The sequence below is a fragment of the Leptinotarsa decemlineata genome, unplaced genomic scaffold (genome assembly GCF_025532065.1).
Source record: "Leptinotarsa decemlineata unplaced genomic scaffold, Ldec_3_MD MMD2_tig00026316_RagTag_RagTag, whole genome shotgun sequence".
NCBI classification, from domain to species: Eukaryota; Metazoa; Arthropoda; class Insecta; order Coleoptera; family Chrysomelidae; genus Leptinotarsa; species Leptinotarsa decemlineata.
The window spans coordinates 2,070,887-2,093,379 of NW_027412685.1; the positions used below are offsets into that span (position 1 = coordinate 2,070,887).

The window sequence follows — 22,493 nt, forward strand, 5'->3', positions numbered from 1 at the left end:
TGTGGGACACCCGATATATATATATATATACAGGGTCCTGCAACAGTGGCGCGGTGTTCCATATCTCTATATAGGAAGCAGATAGGAATCTAATTTTCTATAATATTACCTTATTGCTCGAGCTCGACAAAATAAAAATATTGGCGGTCACACAGGGTGTTCGATTTTTTCTGGGCGGATCCCAACTGTGTCTTTTTAAATGGCAACCTATATTTTTTATCGCTTTTTCGGTTTCTTCATAGAAAATAAAATAAACTTTATGTATATCTGCACTTCGAAAATATTGACGGTTTTCGAGATATCTAGCATGACAGGTTTTTTTTTCCAATATTCGTCCCTCAGAATATTTGAAATTATAAAGTGGTGCCAAGTCCAGTTGAAATTTTTTTTTGGTCGAATATTCTACATTGGTAACTCTCTCAAACGATATATCTGAAATCGACCTGTGATATACAGGGTATGAAAAACCGCTTGCCAAATATTGTAAATGAAAATTTGCAAAATCTTCCTTAGATTAAATGGAACACCCTGTATATTATTGATCCATAAGAAGCGCCAACGAAACCTCTACAAATTTCATTAAGTATTCCCTATGGCTAAGTTCAATAGTTTTTCTTAAATGAGCATTTCTTTCGAAAAATGGTCATTTTTTCAAAGCGAAATCCATTTGACGACTGATAAAAATATACGAAAGATATCTTGTTTCAATTTTGTACATTAGAAGGTGTCCAAACAAATATTTTTTAACGAAATAAATGTATGTACCTATCACTTTTTGCTAAATGGAAAATTATTTTTTCATTGAATGCAGAATTTCACTCATAAATCGTGCAATATCAAACCAAACAAGTAAAAAGAAAGAAACATTATAAATAACTATTTTTTTCATGTTATTATATTCATTCAGAGCTTGAGTTCTAGATATTCAAATTTGTCAACTGGCAAATTACAAAACTACAAAAGGGAGAGTTTAATTAAGGTTTATAAAATATGTTCAACATGTCTTCCATTTTCTTGAATGCAGAGCTGAAGTCTATGTTTGAAAGACTGTTCTACCTTGCGCAAGACAGCTGGTGTAATGCTGCGAAAAGCATTCGTTATTCTAAGTCGCATATTTTCGGGAGAAGTTGGTGGCTCAACGTAAACCATATTTTTTATGTATCCCCATAAGAAAAAATCTAGTTTCGTCAAATCTGGTGATCTAGCGGGCCACCGTACAGGCCCATTCCGTCCTATCCATTTATTGGGAAATAATTCATTTAGATGATCTCTCACTTCTGCCGAATAGTGAGCAGGTGCACCATCATGTTGTAACCACATTCTATTGCGGAGGTCAAGAGGAATATCATCTAACAAACCTGGTAAATCATTTCGTAAGAAATTGAGATACATTGCACCATTCATATGTCCCTCAAAAAAGTATGGACCAATTACATATTCTCCAATGATGCCTCCCCAGACATTTATCGACCACCTATGTTGATAATCCACCTGTCTCAATAAGTGAGGATTTTCTGTCGCATAATAATGGTAATTATGTCGATTTACAAATCCATTTTTATGGAATGTCGATTCATCCGACCACAAAATATTATTGAAAAAATATTCATTTCGACGAATTTTGTTCATGGCCCAATTGCAAAATCTCACTCTTTTCTCGAAATCAGCATACAGTAGTTCTTGATGTAACTGAACGTGGTATGGATGCAAGAGATGTTTCTTCAATACTCGTTGCACTGATCTCTCACTTATATCCACTATTTCCCCAATTTGTCGTTGACTCCTACTAGGATCTTCTTCAACAGCAAGAAGAACTTGCAATTCATTATCTTCATTAGTAGCTGGCTTGATGCGCTCATTTTTGGAATAATTAATAGATCCAGTTTCAACGAATCGTCCCAAGACCTTTCGGAAAGATCTTTCATCTGGATGCCTTCTATCTGGATACCGTTGAGAATAAATTCTACTTGCCAATAAACAATTCCTGTCTGATTCACCTAATATGAAAATCATATCAATCAAATCACTTTTTGATAACAACATTCTGATGAAATTATACCGACAGTTCAACTTCACGATTGACTAAAAATTTCAATATTCATTTGCAGCCAAATATTTTGTTCTGTCATTTGCCAGACTACTTGATTTCCAATAAATATGTCATTCGCTGAAAGGTTGTTTTAGACCGAAAGAATATGGCACAAATTCCGAGATTTTTGAAATTATTGTAACTATTCAAGAACGTCCATTTTGTGGTGTAATTCGCAACTTGTTTATCTAGCAACAGGTAATTTTAGGAATGGGCGATATTTTAAGGAAAGGGTATTTTTTGTATATTCTTATCAGTCGTCAAATGGATTTCGCTTTGAATAAATGACCATTTTTCGAAAGAAATGCTCATTTAAGAAAAACTATTGAATTTAGCCATAGGGAATACTTAATGAAATTTGTAGAGGTTTCATTGGCGCTTCTTATGGATCAATAATATACAGGGTGTTCCATTTAATATAAGGAAGATTTTGCAAATCTTCATTTACAATATTTGGCAAGCGGTTTTTCATACCCTGTATATCACAGGTCGATTTCAGATATATCGTTTGAGAGAGTTACCAATGTAGAATATTCGACCAAAAAAAAATTTCAACTGGACTTGGCACCACTTTATAATTTCAAATATTCTGAGTGACGAATATTGAAAAAAAAAACCTGTCATGCTAGATATCTCGAAAACCATCAATATTTTCGAAGTGCAGATATACATAAAGTTTATTTTATTTTCTATGAAGAAACCGAAAAAGCGATAAAAAATATAGGTTGCCATTTAAAAAGACACAGTTGGGATCCGCCCAGAAAAAATCGAACACCCTGTGTGACCGCCAATATTTTTATTTTGTCGAGCTCGAGCAATAAGGTAATATTATAGAAAATTAGATTCCTATCTGCTTCCTATATAGAGATATGGAACACCGCGCCACTGTTGCAGGACCCTGTATATATATATATATATATATATATATATATATATATATATATATATATATATATATATTATTCAAGTCTCTGAATAGAGACTTAAATAAAATGCAATAGAAAGGAACTAAAAATATGGACAATACTTACAAGTAATCTGAGTAAAAAAAAATACCTAATTAATACAGTTTATTGTATGATTTTCACTATAAAGGCTTTTACAAACCGCGACGTGTTTCGCTACACAAAAGCTTCCTCAAGCATAGATTGCTTGAGAAAGCTATTCATACATGCTCATTGAATGAATTTTATACAACCTGTAATTATTTTAATATGTTATGTCTTGAATTTAGTTTGAAAATCAACCTTTTTGAACATCAATTCCGGTTTGCGATTGGTAGTCTATATGTTCACCAAACTATTAACATTGTTGCACCCATTTACACCGACCAAAAATTTTGTATTCAAAAAATAATTCAACAGAAGTTACACGTCTCAAAGTCTACCATAATTCTTTTATTGACAACTTACGAGTGTGTGAAGTGTGAAATATAAAAATTGGATTAAATTGAAAGGAGCATATTTTCATGAGAGATACATTTTTTGGGAAAGGCAGGTTTTGTATAAAGATGTGGAAGTAGAATGCCATCACATTTCCTCCTCAAAAAATTAAACTCTCCTAAAAAATATATCCCTTTCAATTTAAACAAGATTCCTATGGCTGGGATTCAATCAAATAAGCGACTTGAGAGTGTTCCACGTGAGTGGAATTTTACCTCTCCCATTCATTATTATATTTTGTAGCAATTCTGTGAATGTTCTGTTTTAAAATCTGTTTTTCCGTTAATGATATTTGATTCAATCACATGACGAATGTTTGAAATACAAGCTGAACAGAGAAAAGTGTTTTTTGAATAATTCGGTGTTTGTAAAAGTATTTGTTTCGAAAGAATTTTTCTTTCGTGTAATTCTATGTTTATACGAAAGCAGCTATTTCGAGAGGGCTTTTTTCCAGTTTGTATTTGAACATTACTTTTTTGTATGATCTTCACATCTTTGTATAGGGTTAATTTTTTTAAAGTAAGTGCTTCCTTCTTGTCTTTGGAAGATTTCCACATTTTTTTGTATAAAGATGTAGAAGTAGAAAGCTATGACCTGGCTTTCACAAAAAATTGGTGGTTCTTGTTTTTTCAAATGTATTTATAATTTGAAAGGTTCCGATCTGAACTCGAGTTCAAAACAGAGTTTCCTAAAATATTTCGAAAATGAGTACAATCTCAACACATGAGATTTTGCAATAGTGAATTTAAATCATGAAATATTGTAAAATATTCATGAAAACGGTTCATCGAGACTGGTACTTGATGATTTTTTGATATTCCAAAACTGATGATTCTAATGAGAACATTCTGTACATTCGAGTGTGATTATTATGTGTTAAAAATATATGTGATTCAAAAACACCGGAAATAGAAATATAATAAATTCAACAGCAAAAATCATAAACAACATACATTTAAACATGAATCTAGGTGGTTCAATAACAATTACTCATTTCAATCAAAATTGTTTCTCAATATCAGACTATTTCATATCGAAATGAAAATAAGGGTTAGGGTTTACCCTTATTTCCAGGTGCAAAAAACTGATGGGAAATTCAAATTTCCAAAAATGCCCCGCCTATAACTCTTTGCAAAATGTTACTATCCAAACATTGGGGATGTTTGCATTTACCGCTTCTTTGAACAATATTCGTTACAGAGAAAACTTTTTAAGTCACTCAAAAATCGATGACGTCAGTGGAGGGATCAATTAGAAGTAACATTAATAAAGTGATGATTCGATGTATTTTTCCTTTGTTTTTTGGGTATATAACTTTACACATTCAAAAAAATAAACTAAGGTAAATCATTAGATAATCTGCTGAAGAGTATTAATTATCCCAAGTGAACCTCAACTGAATTCTCAAAAAACATTCTCAAATGAGATCTGGACATATGTCAAAAGAATTAAAGCTATCACAATATGAGGCTCACGTTTCATAGTGAATTATAGTGAATGACATATTATTATGTCGAAAGAATTGGAGCTATCACAATATGAGGATCACGTTTCATAGTGAATTATAGTGAATGACATATGCCAAAAGAATTGGAGCCACCACAATTTGAGGCTTATGTTTTATAGTGAATTTCAGGTTTGGAAACGGAAAAAGAATGATTTCCGAAACGTCGATCACTGACGAAAGCTATAAGTAAAAATAGGTATTTGATTTTTTTCAATTGATATTTTCAATTTTCAGTCAAAATTTATGAATACGATAAGTTACTGACTGATTGGATTCTTACGTTTTCGGATATGCAAGGTGGACACTATTCAATTGAGCAAGCAATGTTTGAGAATTATTATTTTTCCATTTTCAGATACTATACTTCTTCAATATTTTATTCTAATAACTAACTGGAATGTATTACCTCTTCCTTTTTTATGCGCTCCTCGTTTTTAAAAATTTCAACAGCGCTCTCCGAATCCAACCTTTTCAATTCAGCCAGATGTGAGCGTCTCAAGTCAGTTTGAGTGACATATTGCTCCACAGTTTCAGCTATTTGCTTCCAGATGGCCCCGCTAATACCCTCACGAGATTTCCTGAGGTTGTTCAGCTTCGACTGAAACTGAAATTTTTTTCATAAGTCTACCGGTAGATACCGCCACCTCACTTGTGATCAGGTACAGAGGCGGCTTATATTTCAAACAAAAGTATATTTGGCTCATGAAATAGAACACAGAAACGGAATCCTCATTTGAACAATCAGCACCGCTAAAACCGAAAACAAAATGATATAACACGAATGGATCCAGAATTTATTTATGAGGTGGGAGCATAATGTGCAGGTTATAATGAAATATCATCAAACATTATCAATAGCTGCGGTACCCCATTTTGATAAATATGTTGGGTCAGTTGTTTCCCTACGTGTGTTGATTTTATTCATTCTGTCGCGACTAATACAGGGATAATTTTTTCCGATCTTTATATTACACGAGTTTTTCGGGTTTACTGCTTTCACGTCGACCAAATCCAGCTGTTTTGGCGATTGCCATAATTGTTTTTTGGTTTTATATGTACCTACCTATCTATGAATTATTAATTATTGGAAACTGCCCCTGTGATTATATGAGATGGGTAGTAATATTTTCATCACAAAATAATTGTTATTTATCAATCAATTATGAGATTACCGAAATTTAAGTATTTTATCTGTGTTAAGAACATATTTTATTTGTGTTAGGTAATTATTTCAACCGCTCTAGCTGTTCTCAATAAACTTTCTATCCACTTCTGAACTGAACCCTTATTGAAACCTTACCAACGGAGCAAAACCCTGAGATACCGTTACACCAATGTTCTTCTGCTGAAATAATGTTTCATTTCCTTAACAAAATTGTATATTGATCAATATAAATATTTCGAAATCTTGAGATACGAACTTATCTGCAGTTTGTAATGAGTTTTCTCAGGGTTTTCGTGAAACCCACTATTCAAGAAGGTTTATGCAGGTTGTAGAAACTCACTTCAATACAAGTTCAAGATTACTTTGAATGGCTATGAAACTATTACTTGAATCTGGTCATTATTACGCATTGGTCAAAGACGAAACGGACTTCTTTAAGTGTTCTGGCGATGTCTTGAATTTATTGGAACCTCTGGAGATACCCTACATTTTGTTTCATGAAAGAGAGAGAGAGCATTGGCAGATCAAAATCTTCAGATGATGTGGTGCTGCAGGTTTTTTCGGGTTTTCCTGCCGCTGCGCTAATTAATTTTTGTTGTTGTTTCATAATTTCATGATTTGAATTACTTTCTTGTAATTATTCAAATTTGTGTCCAATAAAGTTCATTATTTGAAAGATTCATACATTGATTTAAAAAAAAGTCTTTGAGAAAGAGAATTTTTCGCCTTCTACTTCTCCATGTTGATACAAATAATTTGGTAATCTTCTGAAGAACGGAAGAAAGAAATCAATTTTAAAAAACTAACTCTTATACAAATATATGTAAATCATGCAAAGGAGTAAGTTTCAGACACAAGTGTCTTACGGCGAAACATCGGATGTCTAGCAGTGAGGAAGACAGTGTTCCATGTAAGTGAAATTTTACTTCTTTCATTGATTATAATGTGCAGAAATCCTATGAATGATATCTGATTCGATCCCATACGGATGTTTGGAATACAAACGGAAGAGAGAAAAGTGTCTTTCTTATAATTTAGCGATCATAAAAAAGTATTTGTTTCGAAAATATTTTTCTTTCATATAATTCAATGTTTATATGAGAATAGCTGTTTTGAAAGATGCCCACATTTTCTGTATCAAGATGGAAAAGAAGAAAGCCAAAAACTTTTTTTCCAAAAATTAATCTCTCCCAAAAATAAACCCTTTCAATATAGATCATTACAGGTGGTTTTATCACGATCAATCGGACTTAAGAGTACACTACTCTGTATTAAAAATTTTTAATGCCAACTTTTTTGTGGTCATTTTTATCGCCTTCTTCACAGTTGCAGTATAATACCAGAAAGGAATGAACCGATAGTAAACCAACAAAACAATATTGAGTACCTAGTACCTACCATTTCGTTGGATCACAAGTTGGACTTTTGTTCAAGCAGAATAATGGGTAAGGACACTATATTGTCAGATATATGTATTGGTTTTTGAAATGGCTTATATAGTCACTGATGAAAAAAGTGTGAATCAAAAAACCGATAATTTCAAAAATATATATTTACATCTTTTTATCTGTATACACGAGGGAAAAAAGATATCAAACCAGAAAATATGGTAGATCCAAGATACAGCTGATTTTTGAACAACACTTGATAAATTTGAATTGAAGGGGTTCAATTCAAATAAGATTCCTCTTGGCTGGGATTAAATAAAATAGGTGAATGAATGTCATTACGATGTCATCGATGACATAAGCAGATCTAGCTTATTCCGTGACATTCAAAATCGTAATTCATGAATGAAGTGTGTGTATTTTCTATAATGTTATCCAATTTGGTACTGAAGAGCCTTAGGGCAAGTGTCTTAAGGCGAAACATCGGTGTATACCAGTGAGGGTGACAGTGTTCTATGTGAGTACAATTTATAATCATTCATTCAAAGTAGAACTCATGTGAATGATATCTGATTCTTATTCCACAACAAATGTTTGAAATACAAACTGAGTACAGAAAAGTATCTTCTGTATAATTCAGTGTTCATATAGAAGTATTTGTTTCGAAAGAATTATTTTCTTACGTGTAATTCAATGTTTATATGAAAGTAGCTGTTTCAGGAGGACTTTCTTTCAGTTTGTGTCTGAAAGTTACTTCTTTGCATGATCTACACATTCATGTATATAGTTTCAAATTGATTACTTCCTTCCTTTCTTTGGAAGATTCTCTCATTTTTTTTTTGTATCAGATGGAGTAGTAGAAAGCCAAAAACTTTCTTTCCCAAAAAAAACTTGATAAATGTGTTGTGATTGTGACAATTTCATATATTTCCTGTTTGTTTCACCTATCAGTACATAGACCACATATTCATTGAAAGTACATAATTATTTGAACTATTCTCAAAAATCCAATGTGAATGTCATTTGGCTATCTTTACTCTCCGTTACAATTAGGGTCAGTTTTCTGAACATAATTTTATTGCACTGCAATTTTTCTGAAATTAGTAAAATTGGTGATGTTTTTAGATTCAGGATATTATATTCATTGCAACTCTGAAGAAGGCAATTATAATCGTCAAAACGTTGGCAACAACAATTGTGAATATAGAGTAAGTGTATTTTCAAGTCCAATTACTCGTGAGAGAACAACATATCTTTGAACGTGAGGCACATGGTACAAGCATATTCAATGTGTACGTAAAAAATCAGCAGCAGCAGGCATACTATCGAGTCTGCTGTTGATCGAAAGCCAACAGAAAAACCTGACTCAACATTATTAACACAAAGAATTGCTAGCCACCAACGAATGGTTATCTAACTTAAAGGTAGGTATATACTAAAAAGAGAATAATATAAATGACAGAAGGCTGTAACTATTTATAAATATATAGAAAAGACGGCAACAGATGGCAGCAAAATTCATTCTGTCACGTTTATCTCCATAGGTGAAGAGATACCTGATACAGTAAAGAGTGTTCACATTTTTTTCATTTTTTTTTTCTGATTGATTCGGCCGTTACTTGATGAAGATCCATAGTAATTCCAAAAACTACACCTCACGATTTGATAAAGTTTGTGAAGATCAAATCGTGAGGCGTAGTTTTTGAAATTTTTTTCATTTATTGTTCTCCATCAGGTTGAGAGAAATCTTCATCAAATAATGTCCAAAATTATGAACCATATAATTGTAATATTAAAAATAATAAATAACATCAGTGGCACCTACAATTTTTTATATTGCTTTGTTTCAAGGGTTTATTGTTATAATAATTGTAATGTTGAATACAGGAAATATAACATTTTGAAAAATTTAGTAGAATATTATGTAGAAAATTCGCTTGAGATTAAATGTTACGTTTGTACTCATATGATATATTTTTTAGTATTCCGATTTAATTAACTTGAAAAGGAAATATTTTCAAAGAGAAATAACAATCTCGAAATATTCATTTCTGCCAATTACCTACACCGTATGTTCTGATAAATGCCTGCCAAAAAAAACTACTTCCCCGGCTAATACCAATGGCTATTGAATTATATCCAACAGACATTTATGCAAGATACCTCACAGAGATAAGTTTCACAGATGTTTCTCGTTCTTCCAGCAGCAGAACCATGCTGAAATTATTCGAGAGATCACCTACATACAGACTACTCTAACAGAGATCGAAACGTGTCTGAAGGATGTATCGACGAGAGATACATACGTACAAAAAAATTAATATTTCGAAATGAAATTTCAAAATATCCATATTTCTTTGTTGATGCGAAACAAATATTTTACTTTTTTGATACTCCTCATCTGCTGAAATGTAGCAGAAACCATTTTTTCGATGACTTTTTGAAATTTGATGAATTCACAACGAACATGAGTCATCTTGGACAACTTGAACAACTTGGATAAGGAAAAGCAATATAGATATATATCCAATTTATGTGCAGAAGAAACAGTCCCAGTTCTTCTCTTGCCGTAATTCAAAACTCGGAATCGACCAAATTCTTAGAACTCCACCTAGATCAATATATATCATGGGACAACCATCTTCAACACATACAAAAAAAAATTATTCTAGATTTTTTGCTATACTGAAGCTAAAAAAAACAATGGACAAAACCGTTCTTTTGGACATATACTATTCACTAGTATACTGCCACCTCACATACAACGTTATTCTTAGGGAGATTGCACTAATGCTGAAAGAATTTTTGTGTGCCAAAAACGCATCCTGAGGCTTATATTCAGTATGAAATCCGAATATAGCTGCAAGACTATATTTATTGACAACAAAATATTGACTTTTCCTTGCATATATATCTATGAAACATTAAGTTATGTAAAAGGAAACATACATTCATTCAAGAGAAACTCATCCTTTCATAATTATCCAACAAGAACTGCAAATGAATTGAGCGTAACTCAACATAAATAAACAAAATTTGAAAAAAGTCCAGGATATGTCGGAGCTAAGTTTTTTAACAAACTACCGAGCAGCTTACAGAACATGAGTTTCGGAAAGTACAAACAAACAATTAAAAAAATGATGTTGGCAAAAGCATATTAATCGGTTAGAGAATTCTTCAATGACTCGTTAGAATGAATCAGTCACAACGACCATTTACCATTATATATTATATTTTCTATTTTTAACTACATGTTTCTAAGTCAATTGTCAATTCGTGTGTGAGTGTAATACATGACGTGCATATCCATGCACGTTGCAATTACGAATAAATTAATTTGACGGGTACTTTCATTGGAAAAATGGATGAAGTGTTTGTTACTTTGAATTCAAATTGATTTGACGATATCAAACATTTTAATAAAACTTTTTTCGGAACATCAAAACATCTCTGAAAGAGATGAAAATATTTCTCAGCAAATTAACTGTAATATTAAAAAAAGGAAAAAACACGACTGGACAAATGAGATTCATTGAGGGGTGGCAGATAACAATTTTAGCATTTCTGCAACTTTTAGAAAACCTACATAGGACTGTGTGGAAAATTATTTTGGTTAACAGAGAAGTAGTCGTGGAAATGCCAGGAACCCAACTCCTGTTCAAGTTACCAGAGCTTTTAAAAACGCATTTACTCTTCAGTATTTCACACAGTCAGCAGGAACTACCTGACTATAAGATACTAGTGAGATTCTATCTAAATTACAGATGCTGACATAAATAGAGTGAAGATTCTTGTGGAAGTTCCAAAAAATCCCTGTAAACGTTTAAGAGTATAGACAAATGATTATAGAACTCGAGCCATTCCCGAAGGCAACAGCTTGTTTGTGGATATCTTTTGTGAAAATGTTTAGGAAAACATTCATGTAAAGTATGTACTAATTTTACCATGGCGGCTATTATCGCATTGAATGAAACAAATGTATATAGTTATTTCAAGGCATACGGTGATACAGAAGCCAAACAGTTTGTAAATTTATATATGCCTCCAGATTCATTTCAAGAAAGTATCATTCATCTAGAGACAGAATTTCCTTATCATTTCTATAATTTATGTGCCATATGATAGCATAGACAATCAAGTCACCTTTGTGATAGTTTTCCTTAGGATTAGTTATTTTCCTTTTTTACAAGTGTAAGAATATATTATTCTTTGAAATTTGCCAATAAAAATTTGAAAACAAATGTTTAAAAAAAAACAAAAATTCATCATTCTGAAAAACCTTCAGAATAGATTAGCATAGCTTTTCGACCTAAATTGTATAATCTTACTTCACAAAATATAGGTTTACTTCACCACCTTGACTTATTTTTCATCAATTCCTAATTAGTTCACAATCATATGAGATATTTATTATGAACTCCTCGTAGCAAGGATGAAGTCAAATCATGGGCACATATTTTTTGATCGATCCTCGTGCAGAGGTACTCGATAGCTCTTAGCCTACACTCCACTGCACCGCCCCATGCCATCAAAAAATAAAATCTCGACCCGAAACATCAAAGACGCCGACGGGAGTGAATTTACTTGTGTTTACATCTATACGGTGGTCTCGCAGATGTTTTTTGTTCATCCAGCAACACTACCATGCTGAACCGGTTTCAAGATATAACCTTTCATCAGTGCAGGAAAGATCCCACCCATACAGCAAAGCGCCTGGACTCGATTAATTTCAATGCGGCTCAACTGCATATATGATACCTTCGGCTTCGAGCTGTTACTATTTAACAATCTTTCTCGAAGGTGCAGGAGAAATCCGAGCCAGCAATTTCGCGTCTCCCACAAGAACTCGGCCTTTCATAGACCACAAATTGGCGAATTTCACGTCGTGACTTGGGCCTCCACCTGTACAAAATTCATATGATCCAGAAACTTAAGTTAAACGACCATAGACAACGACGTGTGTTTGCTAAATGGGCTCTAGCATTGTCAACGGTAAGCACAATATATCGATGATTACCAACTTTGTTTGCCCTGAACTGGGTGATCTGGACACCAACGATATGTGGTTTCAACAGGACGGCGCTACGTGCCTCACTGCTCATGCCACATTGGATATTCTGCACGAGCGATTTGCATACAACAGTGCATACTGTTGAAGTGCTGATTGCAGTCGATTGAAGCGCGTGTCAATCGATTGACTCAATCGTTTGATCAAGCAGATTGATCGTTTAGGGCCACCTTTAGGAGAATTTCAAGCTCTTCAGTTCAATCGGTCGGAAGCCGGTCGGTTCGACGTGGGTGCTTTGTTCACCCACTCAAATCGACCGACGGTCGATGGTCGGTGGTTCAAGCCGCAGGCTGAACGATCGATTTTCACTTGCTATCGTTCAACCCGTGTCAGGAATCACACCTTAAAATGTGATTCGTTAGTCCTTAGCTCGCACAAGTTTCGACTTCTGAGAGTTGACGTTCGTGGGGGTGCGACAGCTGGTTTTGAACAGATTTTTTTTTGAAACAGTAACTTGTAACAAGTTAAAATATCCCCATGAGAAGAAAACCCGGCAGTCTGGATCTAGAAGGAGAAAGCTGATGGGTAGTTATGTGGTCCTAACCAAAACATCACTATTGGAATAGACAATATTGCATCGATCTCGTTGAATTCATAGATTGTACACTCGTAGTTCTTAAACGGTTATGTTATACAAATAGTCTCGCAATTAATTTTTCGAAAATTCAAAGTGACTATCATCGTTGAAATTTTCTCAAGAACGGACTAACTAATTTATTATTCGATATACCACTCAAAACCTTTGTATTTGGATACTAATCGTTTTTGTTAACTCAACAAAATTGTGACACGTTTATCTGGTTTATCACCTACATTTTTAGAAAAATATAATATCTTTTATTTTAGAAGTTGATTCATTTTCAAAATATTCAAAATGAATAAATATATCAATGAAAATCAGGTTGTGCTGCTTCTACTGTTCAAATATTTCAAAATTCAACTGACCATTCAGTAGTCAAGTTGTTTTTCTGGATGCAGCTCATCAAAAATATAAGCAGTTTGTAGTAGCAAACTGATCTTATTTGAATTTCGGTCTGTTAACTAAAATTGATATTGCAGAGATACCTACTGCTTCAACTCGTTAAGTAAAATAATCGATAACGACAAAATATATGGTTCCTCCTAAACCGAATTTTATATGATGGTATTGTTGATACATCAACATCTACTTCTGTTGGTTACATCTTTGTTTCAAACAAGTTATAGAATTCGAAATAAAAAAAATCCTACTTTTGCATTTTTCATGCCAAAATGTCCAAAATGATATCAGTACTTACAAATAATCGTTGACCCTTGAACATTTCACTTCTGAATTTCCAGATACCTTTCAGGATAAGCATTGGCTTATCCCTGTGTCTCCCTGCGGAGACACAGGGATAAGCCAATGCATGGGGTCTTCTTCAATAACATTGGAGACCTTGGCTTATCAAAGCGCCTGACGTTTGCTTTTCTCAGGTCGAGTGGGCTGAAGTCGGAAACTGAGGGTTTCGTCAAGGCTTGCCAGGATGTTGTCTTCAACACCTCAGTCTACCGCAGTCGCGTGATGGGTATAGAGGTTCCTGACACAAGGTGCAGGGCCTGCCGCGAGGCGCCTGAAACCCTAATGCACTTGCTATCAGCATGTCCAGCATATGCGGTCGCGGCCTATATCCATCGACATAACGCGGCCTTAGGAGTGCTATATCACCATCTACGGCACTCTTACGGTATTGACGAGACAGCGGTGTTGCCCTACGCTCCGGGGGATATTGAATCCGTTGTAGGGAACGAGAAGTTTCGAATTTATTGGAACTATTCGTTCCCCACCCTCAGGCTCATACAAGCTAATAGGCCTGATGTAGTCCTTCTCGATCACCAAAGCAAAACGATATTTGTCGTGGAGTTTTCAGGTCCTGGCGAGACGAATATCGTCAGAAAAGAGGAGGAAAAACGGATAAAATATCGAGATTTTCTCTTCGAACTCCACAGACTCTATCCAGATCACGCTGTCAAGTTGGTTGTTCTGATTACTGGAGTCCTTGGTGTAATGATGTCCTCTCTACTCTCGAATCTTAAAATCATACCGGCTTGCCGCACTGAGGCAGAAATCTTAGCCGCACAGATGCAGAAGGCTGTCATTCTTGGCTCACTGCGCTTGCTCAGGGCACATGATTCTCGGACCCAATGATAACTTACCCCATGGTGTGGGGAGTGGTCATTGGTTGATAATGCTGGCGCGCCCTCCCGAGTGTATCGGGGCTTCGGGGGATAGGACCTGACCAGCGCACACTACGGTGAAAAAAAATGTCTTTATTCACCTGAAGTAAGAACATACAAAATATACAAAAAAACATTGAGGTGAATGGACGGAGTCTCAGCAAAGCTATTGAACGTTTTTTAAGCGGTGTATGAAATAGGGACGCAGATTCATCACTGAGATTTGTTTTGATCTCAAACTTTGCGTAAAAGTACGAATAAAAAAAATCAATTGCAAGATGAATAAGTTGACTCACCTTGTTTGATGTAGTATGGCAGAAGGATGTATGGTAGGAGTGGAAGTTTCTTATTAGACAAGGAAAAATCGCACATGTAACTTTGTGGGTTCGCACCACGACGTAATTGTATTGCAGTTTTTACACCCAATCACGACGACGAAGGTTTTTCGTCTCTCTGCTCCTCTCCTTGAATATATTTCGGAACGACAAATTCGAGGAAAACAAAAAAAGAGGACAGGATCGGCATGAGTAGATTTGAATAGTAAGAATAAGTAGTAGGATTTCATCAAAGTAAGGTTCTTGAAAAACAACAATTTAAATTATTTGCCCGCATAAATTGTAAATGCACCCTAAACCATATTTACAAGTGTGAAACAAAAATAATGAAAGAAAAAAAAAAGAAATGAAAATTTAATGTTTGGTAATGAACCATTTCCCACCGCCCTGAAAATACTTAGCGTATTTTCAGAAGTAGTCATCGTAATCAGGAAGAGGACATAATTTAACTAAAGGTCTTTTAATGAGACCTTTTGTAGTTTTTACAATAGCAACACGAGGGACCCCGTCAGTACCTAAAGTTAATTCAGTTACTCGGCCCATTAGCCAATCTAAAGGATTAGCATTATCATTTTTAATAGCAACCATGGTTCCTGGAGTAATAGTTTCAAGTGGTTTAGTCCATTTATATCTTTGTTGTAGAGTATGTAAGTATTCAAGGCGCCATCGTTTCCAGAAGTCACGATGAAGTCTTTGTAATAATTGCCATCTATTTAAACGATTGATCGTCAAATGAGATACATCAGGATCCGGTAAAGCTGAAAGAGGCTCTAATGTAAGAAAATGAGCAGGTGTAAGCACTGCCGGATCATTAGGGTCTGTACTAATAGAACACAATGGTCTGGAATTCATCACTGACTCTATCTGAATGATTACGGTGTTGAATTCCTCATATGTGAGAATTTGATTGCCAACGATACGTTTGAGATGAGTTTTGAAAGATTTGATGTTAGCCTCCCAAATTCCGCCCATATGAGGAGAATAAGTGGGATTGAAATGCCATGAGATGGACTCAGATCTAGCGGATTTTGCAAATATCTGACGTAAATATGACTCACTTCCTATAAAATTAGAACCACAATCTGAGTATATGTTCAAGCAGGTGCCTCTTCGGGCAATAAACCTACGTAAAGCAGCCAGAAAGGCCTCGGAGGACATATCTGATACAAGTTAAAGATGAACAGCTTTAGTCGCACAACAAATGAATAAACAGACATAGGATTTTAGTATTTTGGCTCCTCGCAAACGAGAGGCTCTTATAGAAAAGGGACCACAGAAATCAATTCCAACATTGGAAAATGTTTCGGCTTGACAAATTCTGAATTTGGGCAAATTACCTATTGGAGGCTGTAAAGGTTTGGGTTGAGTTTTCCAACAAATGTAACATTTACTCAGTACCTTTCGAATAACCTTTTTTGCAGAAATTATCCAAAAATTTTGTGACAAGAAAAAATGAGTGGATTGTATGCCACAATGTAAATAGTTAATATGAACCTCATTTATTAGCAAGTTGGTGAATTTAGAATTATTTGGCAGAAGAAAGGGGTATTTTTTATCATAGGAAGCGGCGGAATGAGAAATCCTTCCACCCACCCGTAGCAAGCCTTTATCGTCAATAAACGGACTCAATGACCTAATAGATTTGCAAAGTGGGACACCATTCCTTATTGAACCTATCTCTTTAACAAAGCATATAGACTGAATATGTCGAATTAAGCAAACAACCGCATGGTATAGCTCAACAGAGGTGAGGTAATCAGTGTTTCGAGATTTGTAATTCTTGAAATTATGAATAGCTCGCAAAGCGAGTGCAGTTACTCTTTTAATTTTAAAAAATGAGTTGAATTTCTCTATAAGATTATCAATGAAATGTTTCTCCACGATAATATTCAAAACAATGTTTCGTTTCTCCTTATTAATATCTGCCGATTTCACGGATACAAATTTATCTAAAGGCCAAGTGTGAATGGGATTTTCCAGAAAGGGGGGCCCATTCCACCATAAAGTATTATTAATCATTTCACTTGGAAATATACCACGTGAACCACCATCAGCGGGGTTCAATTCCGAAGAAATGTGATACCATAAACTAGGTGCAAGTCGCTCCTGGATAAAAGATACCCGATTGCTTACAAATGTTTGCCAACAATGGGGTGAACCTTTGATCCACTGAAGAGCAACCGAGCTATCGGTAAAGGCAAAAATATTTTCAAAACGAATCTTGTCTTTGAAAGTATCTAGAAGAAACTCCATTAGTTTTGCTAAAAGAACTGCGGCACAAAGTTCCAATCGAGGTATTGTGACCGGTTTTAAAGGTGCAATCTTGGACTTTGAACACACGAGATAAGTTTTAGCTTCAGAATTGGTAAAAGTTGTTCTAACGTAAACGACTCCACAGTATCCCTTAAGAGATGAGTCACAAAATCCGACTAATTCGTATGCTTTCCCACCAAATGTAATAATTTGTCTTGGTATTTTGATTTCCCGGAGTTTAGGTAGTTCGGACTTAAACATTTCCCACTTGTTCGATACATCAATAGGGGGTCGATCATCCCAACCGAGACCCATCGACCAAAGACGTTGTATAATCAATTTCGCAAAGAATGTTACTGGAGTCAAAAAACCCAGGGGATCAAATATACGGGCTAGTTCGGATAAAATGTTACGCTTTGTACATATTTTATCTTGATCAGCTGTAATAGAATAAAAAAATAAGTCTTTGATGGGATTCCAACGTAATCCTAAAATTTTGGTTATATTATTTTCCAAATCCAAACAAACATCTATATTTTGTTTATATGACTCTGGTAAATCATGTAATAGTTCTGGAGAATTACTAGCCCATTTACGAGCTTCGAAACCCCCTTTACGCAACAATTCAATTATTTCATTTTTCATCGTACTGCAGATTTTTAATGAATTATGACCATCCAGAATATCATCAATATATATTGAATGCTTTAAAACTTCTGAAGCCAGAGGATATTCTAAATAGTCATTGGCAAGCTGATGTAGGGTACGTATTGCCAAGTACGGTGAAGAAGCAACTCCAAATGTAACGGTATTGAGTTGGTAATCTGCAATAGGCTCAGAAGGTGAAAATCGCCACAGTATTCTCTGAAATTTACGATGTTCTTCTGCTAACCAAATCATTCGGTACATTTTTTCGATATCACATGTGAATACATACAAATGTAACCGAAAACGTAGAAGTAATTTGACCAAGTCATTTTGTAACTTTGGACCCACATATAAAGTATCATTTAACGATGGTTTATTCGCGGAATGACTAGATGCATCGAAAACAACTCTAAGAGGAGTGGTCGAAGATTCATGTTTTATGACAGCGTGATGAGGGATGTAAAAATAATCAGTCAATTCAGTTACCGGAGGAGGTGGTACTTTGATGAGATGACCTTTTTGTAAATAATCACTCAAAACATTTGAATACGAAAGACATAATTTTTTATCCTGAGATAGACGTTTTTCCAAAGAAAGAAAACGCCGTAAAGCAATCTCTCGGGTATTTCCAAAATCCAGATTTGTTGACTTGAAGGGCAGGGAAACTACATACTTGCCGTCAGGGTAGCGAGTAGTAGTTTTGATAAAATAATTTTCACAAAATCTATCTTCAGACGAAATGACCTTAATATCGGGAACCTCCTCTAAAGTCCAAAATTTCTGTAATATATTGTCCAATGTTGGATTTGATACTTTAGTAAAAAATGAATTAACTTTGATAGTATCACATTTATCAGATATTTGAGGTACTTTACCCATAACAATCCATCCAAAAACTGTATTCAGATAAACCGGTTTATTTTCCCCCAATGAAACTTTTCCTTCTTTCAAAATATAAGGAAAAATGTCATTACCTAATAATAAATCTATCCGAGATTTTTTATTGAAATCAGGATCAGCTAATTTAAGGTGATCTGTGAATGGCATCTCATATTTTGAAAATGAAGTCGAAGGAAGTTCATCACCAATTTTGTCTATAATTATAAATTCCAAAGTACAACAATACTCAGGTTGCGTCAATGATGAAATGGTACAACTGACCCCCAACTGAGAAGATGAATACATTTCTCCCAACCCCTGTAATGACATGGATATTTTAGACTTTTTTAAACCCAATTTATTGGCTAAAGATCTACTAATAAATGAAGATTGCTCTCCACAATCAAGCACGGCACGAACAGTTAGCCACTGATCGAAATTATCTTTAATTTTGAGCATCGCTGTAGATAATAGTATCTCATAATTAGAGTTAAGTAACATCCCAACTCGAGAAAGTTGAGGAATTTCCTCATTGTTTGCACGAGAACCTGACGGATCAGGAGAATTCGAATTCTGATTCAAATCTGTATCTAATTTATTTTCAAAATGCAATAAGGTGTGATGTGATTTTTTACAAACTTTACATCGTCCAGTAGAGGAACACTGCAAAGTGTTGTGAGAAGTGGCCAAACAATTTATGCATGCTTTATTTTGTTTAGCGATATCAAATCTCTGTTTAGGATCTTTCGATTTGAAAATTGGACAATGAAAAATAATATGATCATCTGAGCACAAAAAACACTTATACTGTTTGTGAGATTGAACAAGGAAAGCTGATTTATTTTGAGCTGAATTGAAACTGTTTTTTTTGCAGGATGAACTAGAAGTAATGCATTTATTATTATTTTTTGGTAAATTCAACAGCTTACTAGAAGTTTCAGCTGCAGATTCCAAAGCAATACACTGTTTTTCCAAAAATGATTGAATATCATCATATTTGGGAATAGCATTCGAGGCATGTTTTTGTTCAAAACATTTACGAGTATGTGAATCTAAACGATTTAGCAACATATACGATAAAATGAAATCCCATTTATCTGTTTCTAAACCCATAATTCTCAAAACAGAAATATTTTTTTTGAAAGTGAAAATTAAGTTTCGTAAAGAAGTTGCATCTTCAGTACGCAAAGCTTGACAGGCTTCTATTCTACTCCAGTGAGTAAAAGCTTGTTCCCGTTTATTGTTGTATCGTTCTAGGAGAAGATTATAAGCTGATTGATAATTAGCCGATGTAACTGGAATGTCGTCAATCAATTCCAGTGCCGCACCACTCAAAACAGATATCAAGTAATTGAATTTTTCTACGTTAGAAATTGAACGATTGACATGAACAGAGGACATAAACATTTGATGAAACGCAGGAAATTCTGTCATGTCACCGGAAAATGTTTTCAACTTCAATTTTGGCAAACAACAAACGTCATTAGAATGCATCAGAGTACTATTTGAGGCAGAAGGAAGCGTTGTCTCAGATTGTTCTTCGGTAGGGAGTTCAAACAATTCAAAATAAATAGTTTCCACCTCATCACATCTCCTAGTGAAATCGTCGAATATTTTATTTTCCGTAATCAACTCATCCGCTTCATTGGCAATCAAAGTAATAAGCATATTATGATGTTTCTCAAAATCTTTGGTTACCTTTTTCAACTTCCGAAAGCTGACTTTGAACTTATTTTTATGTTCCTCGTCATCAACATTTTTTGACGATTCTTCAATCAATTTAAAATGACTAAGAGCAATAGAACGCAATGCTCGTGTACGAGCAAGCTTATCATTTGAATTCATTATAGTTAAATCAAATGAATCTGATTTCAAAACAAATAATTCAATGCCGGACCTTGAAATAACAAAGATCTGAACCAAAACACCAGTACAAAAAATGCGCGAAAAAACGTCAGCCAACTCTCAGAAACGATGGTTTTCTGAACTGTGAGGTTGGAACGCAAAAAAAAAGATAAATGTTTATGAAGAAATGCAAAGTTGCAAACAATAATAAATCAAATATATCTAGCTATTTCGCGAGAAAAATTTAGGTTGCATTCAAAATTTATATTATTGCAAAGTTTGAAACTACAAATCTAAATGTTGAGAAACTACATCCGGCTCGAAGGACCATGAACGTTTTTTAAGCGGTGTATGAAATAGGGACGCAGATTCACCACTGAGATTTGTTTTGATCTCGAACTTTGCGTAAAAGTACGAATAAAAAAAATCAATTGCAAGATGAATAAGTTGACTCACCTTGTTTGATGTAGTATGGCAGAAGGATGTATGGTAGGAGTGGAAGTTCCTTATTAGACAAGGAAAAATCGCACATGTAACTTTGTGGGTTCGCACCACGACGTAATTGTATTGCAGTTTTTACACCCAATCACGACGACGAAGGTTTTTCGTCTCTCTGCTCCTCTCCTTGAATACATTTCGGAACGACAAATTCGAGGAAAACAAAAAAAGAGGACAGGATAGGCATGAGTAGATTTGAATAGTAGGAATAAGTAGTAGGATTTCATCAAAGTAAGGTTCTTGAAAAACAATAATTTAAATTATTTGCCCGCATAAATTGTAAATGCACCCTAAACCATATTTACAAGTGTGGAACAAAAATAATGAAAGAAAAAAAAAAAGAAATAAAAATTTAATGTTTGGTAATGAACCAGCTATTTTTAAACTCAACCTTCGTAAAAACAAGAAAAGAAATTTTATTTGAAATGAATGAAAGAAAACTACAATAAATACATACATTTTCAAAAAATAATAATTATTCGGTCACCAAATCTTTTGCGTAAACGAATGAGCCACGGTCAGCGAACTACCCAATAAATGCTCTTTGAGTCTTTTTTCAGAGTTTTTTAACGTTACGATCGGAATTCACAGGGCACGAGATTGTAGAATGTAGCTACGTTGTATGAGAAGCTGCGAGTGAAAACAGAAGACCTATGTTCAGGAATTACTCGCACTGACCTATTTCTAGTGGAAAAGCTATTAATATTTGAGAAATTATTTAATTTTTTCATTAAATACTGTGGTATTCCGCTCTTCAGGGTGGGTGTTTATGAGTAGGTGCAGTGTCCTGAGTTTCTCTAGTTGCAGCCAACCTGATTCTTTCATGACCGGTGATATGTGATCGTATTTTCGAATGCCAAAAAAAAACGAAGGCAACTGTTTTGGATTCGTTGAAGACGGAGGGAATCAGATTGAAGTAACGCAGGGCCATAAATGCTAAAGCAATATGGAACTTTCGAAATGATTTTTGTTTGAGTTGTTTGGTGAATAAGTCCCGATTTGGAAACAGTTGCCTTAAGGATAAAAAAGCTAACGTGTTTTATGGAGCGCAGTTCAGAATCAAACCACAGGCCTTAGTTCTTTGTTTCACTTACAAAAGGTAGAACGTCACCATTTATATGGATATGAAGACTATTTTTAGCAATATCACGCAATCTTTTCGGTCCAAAGATCATTACTG

General features: G+C 34.6%; 1 protein-coding gene across 1 annotated transcript in view; it reads right to left on the bottom strand.

The window, feature by feature from the left end:
• LOC111509496 (dynein regulatory complex subunit 2) overlaps positions 1 to 22,493 on the bottom strand; it is a 67,030-nt gene that overhangs the window by 8,297 nt on the left and 36,240 nt on the right. The window contains exon 4 of the mRNA XM_023165255.2: positions 5,445 to 5,642. Within this exon, the coding sequence (XP_023021023.2) occupies positions 5,445 to 5,642 (198 nt within the window). The remainder of the gene's footprint in view (positions 1 to 5,444; positions 5,643 to 22,493) is intronic.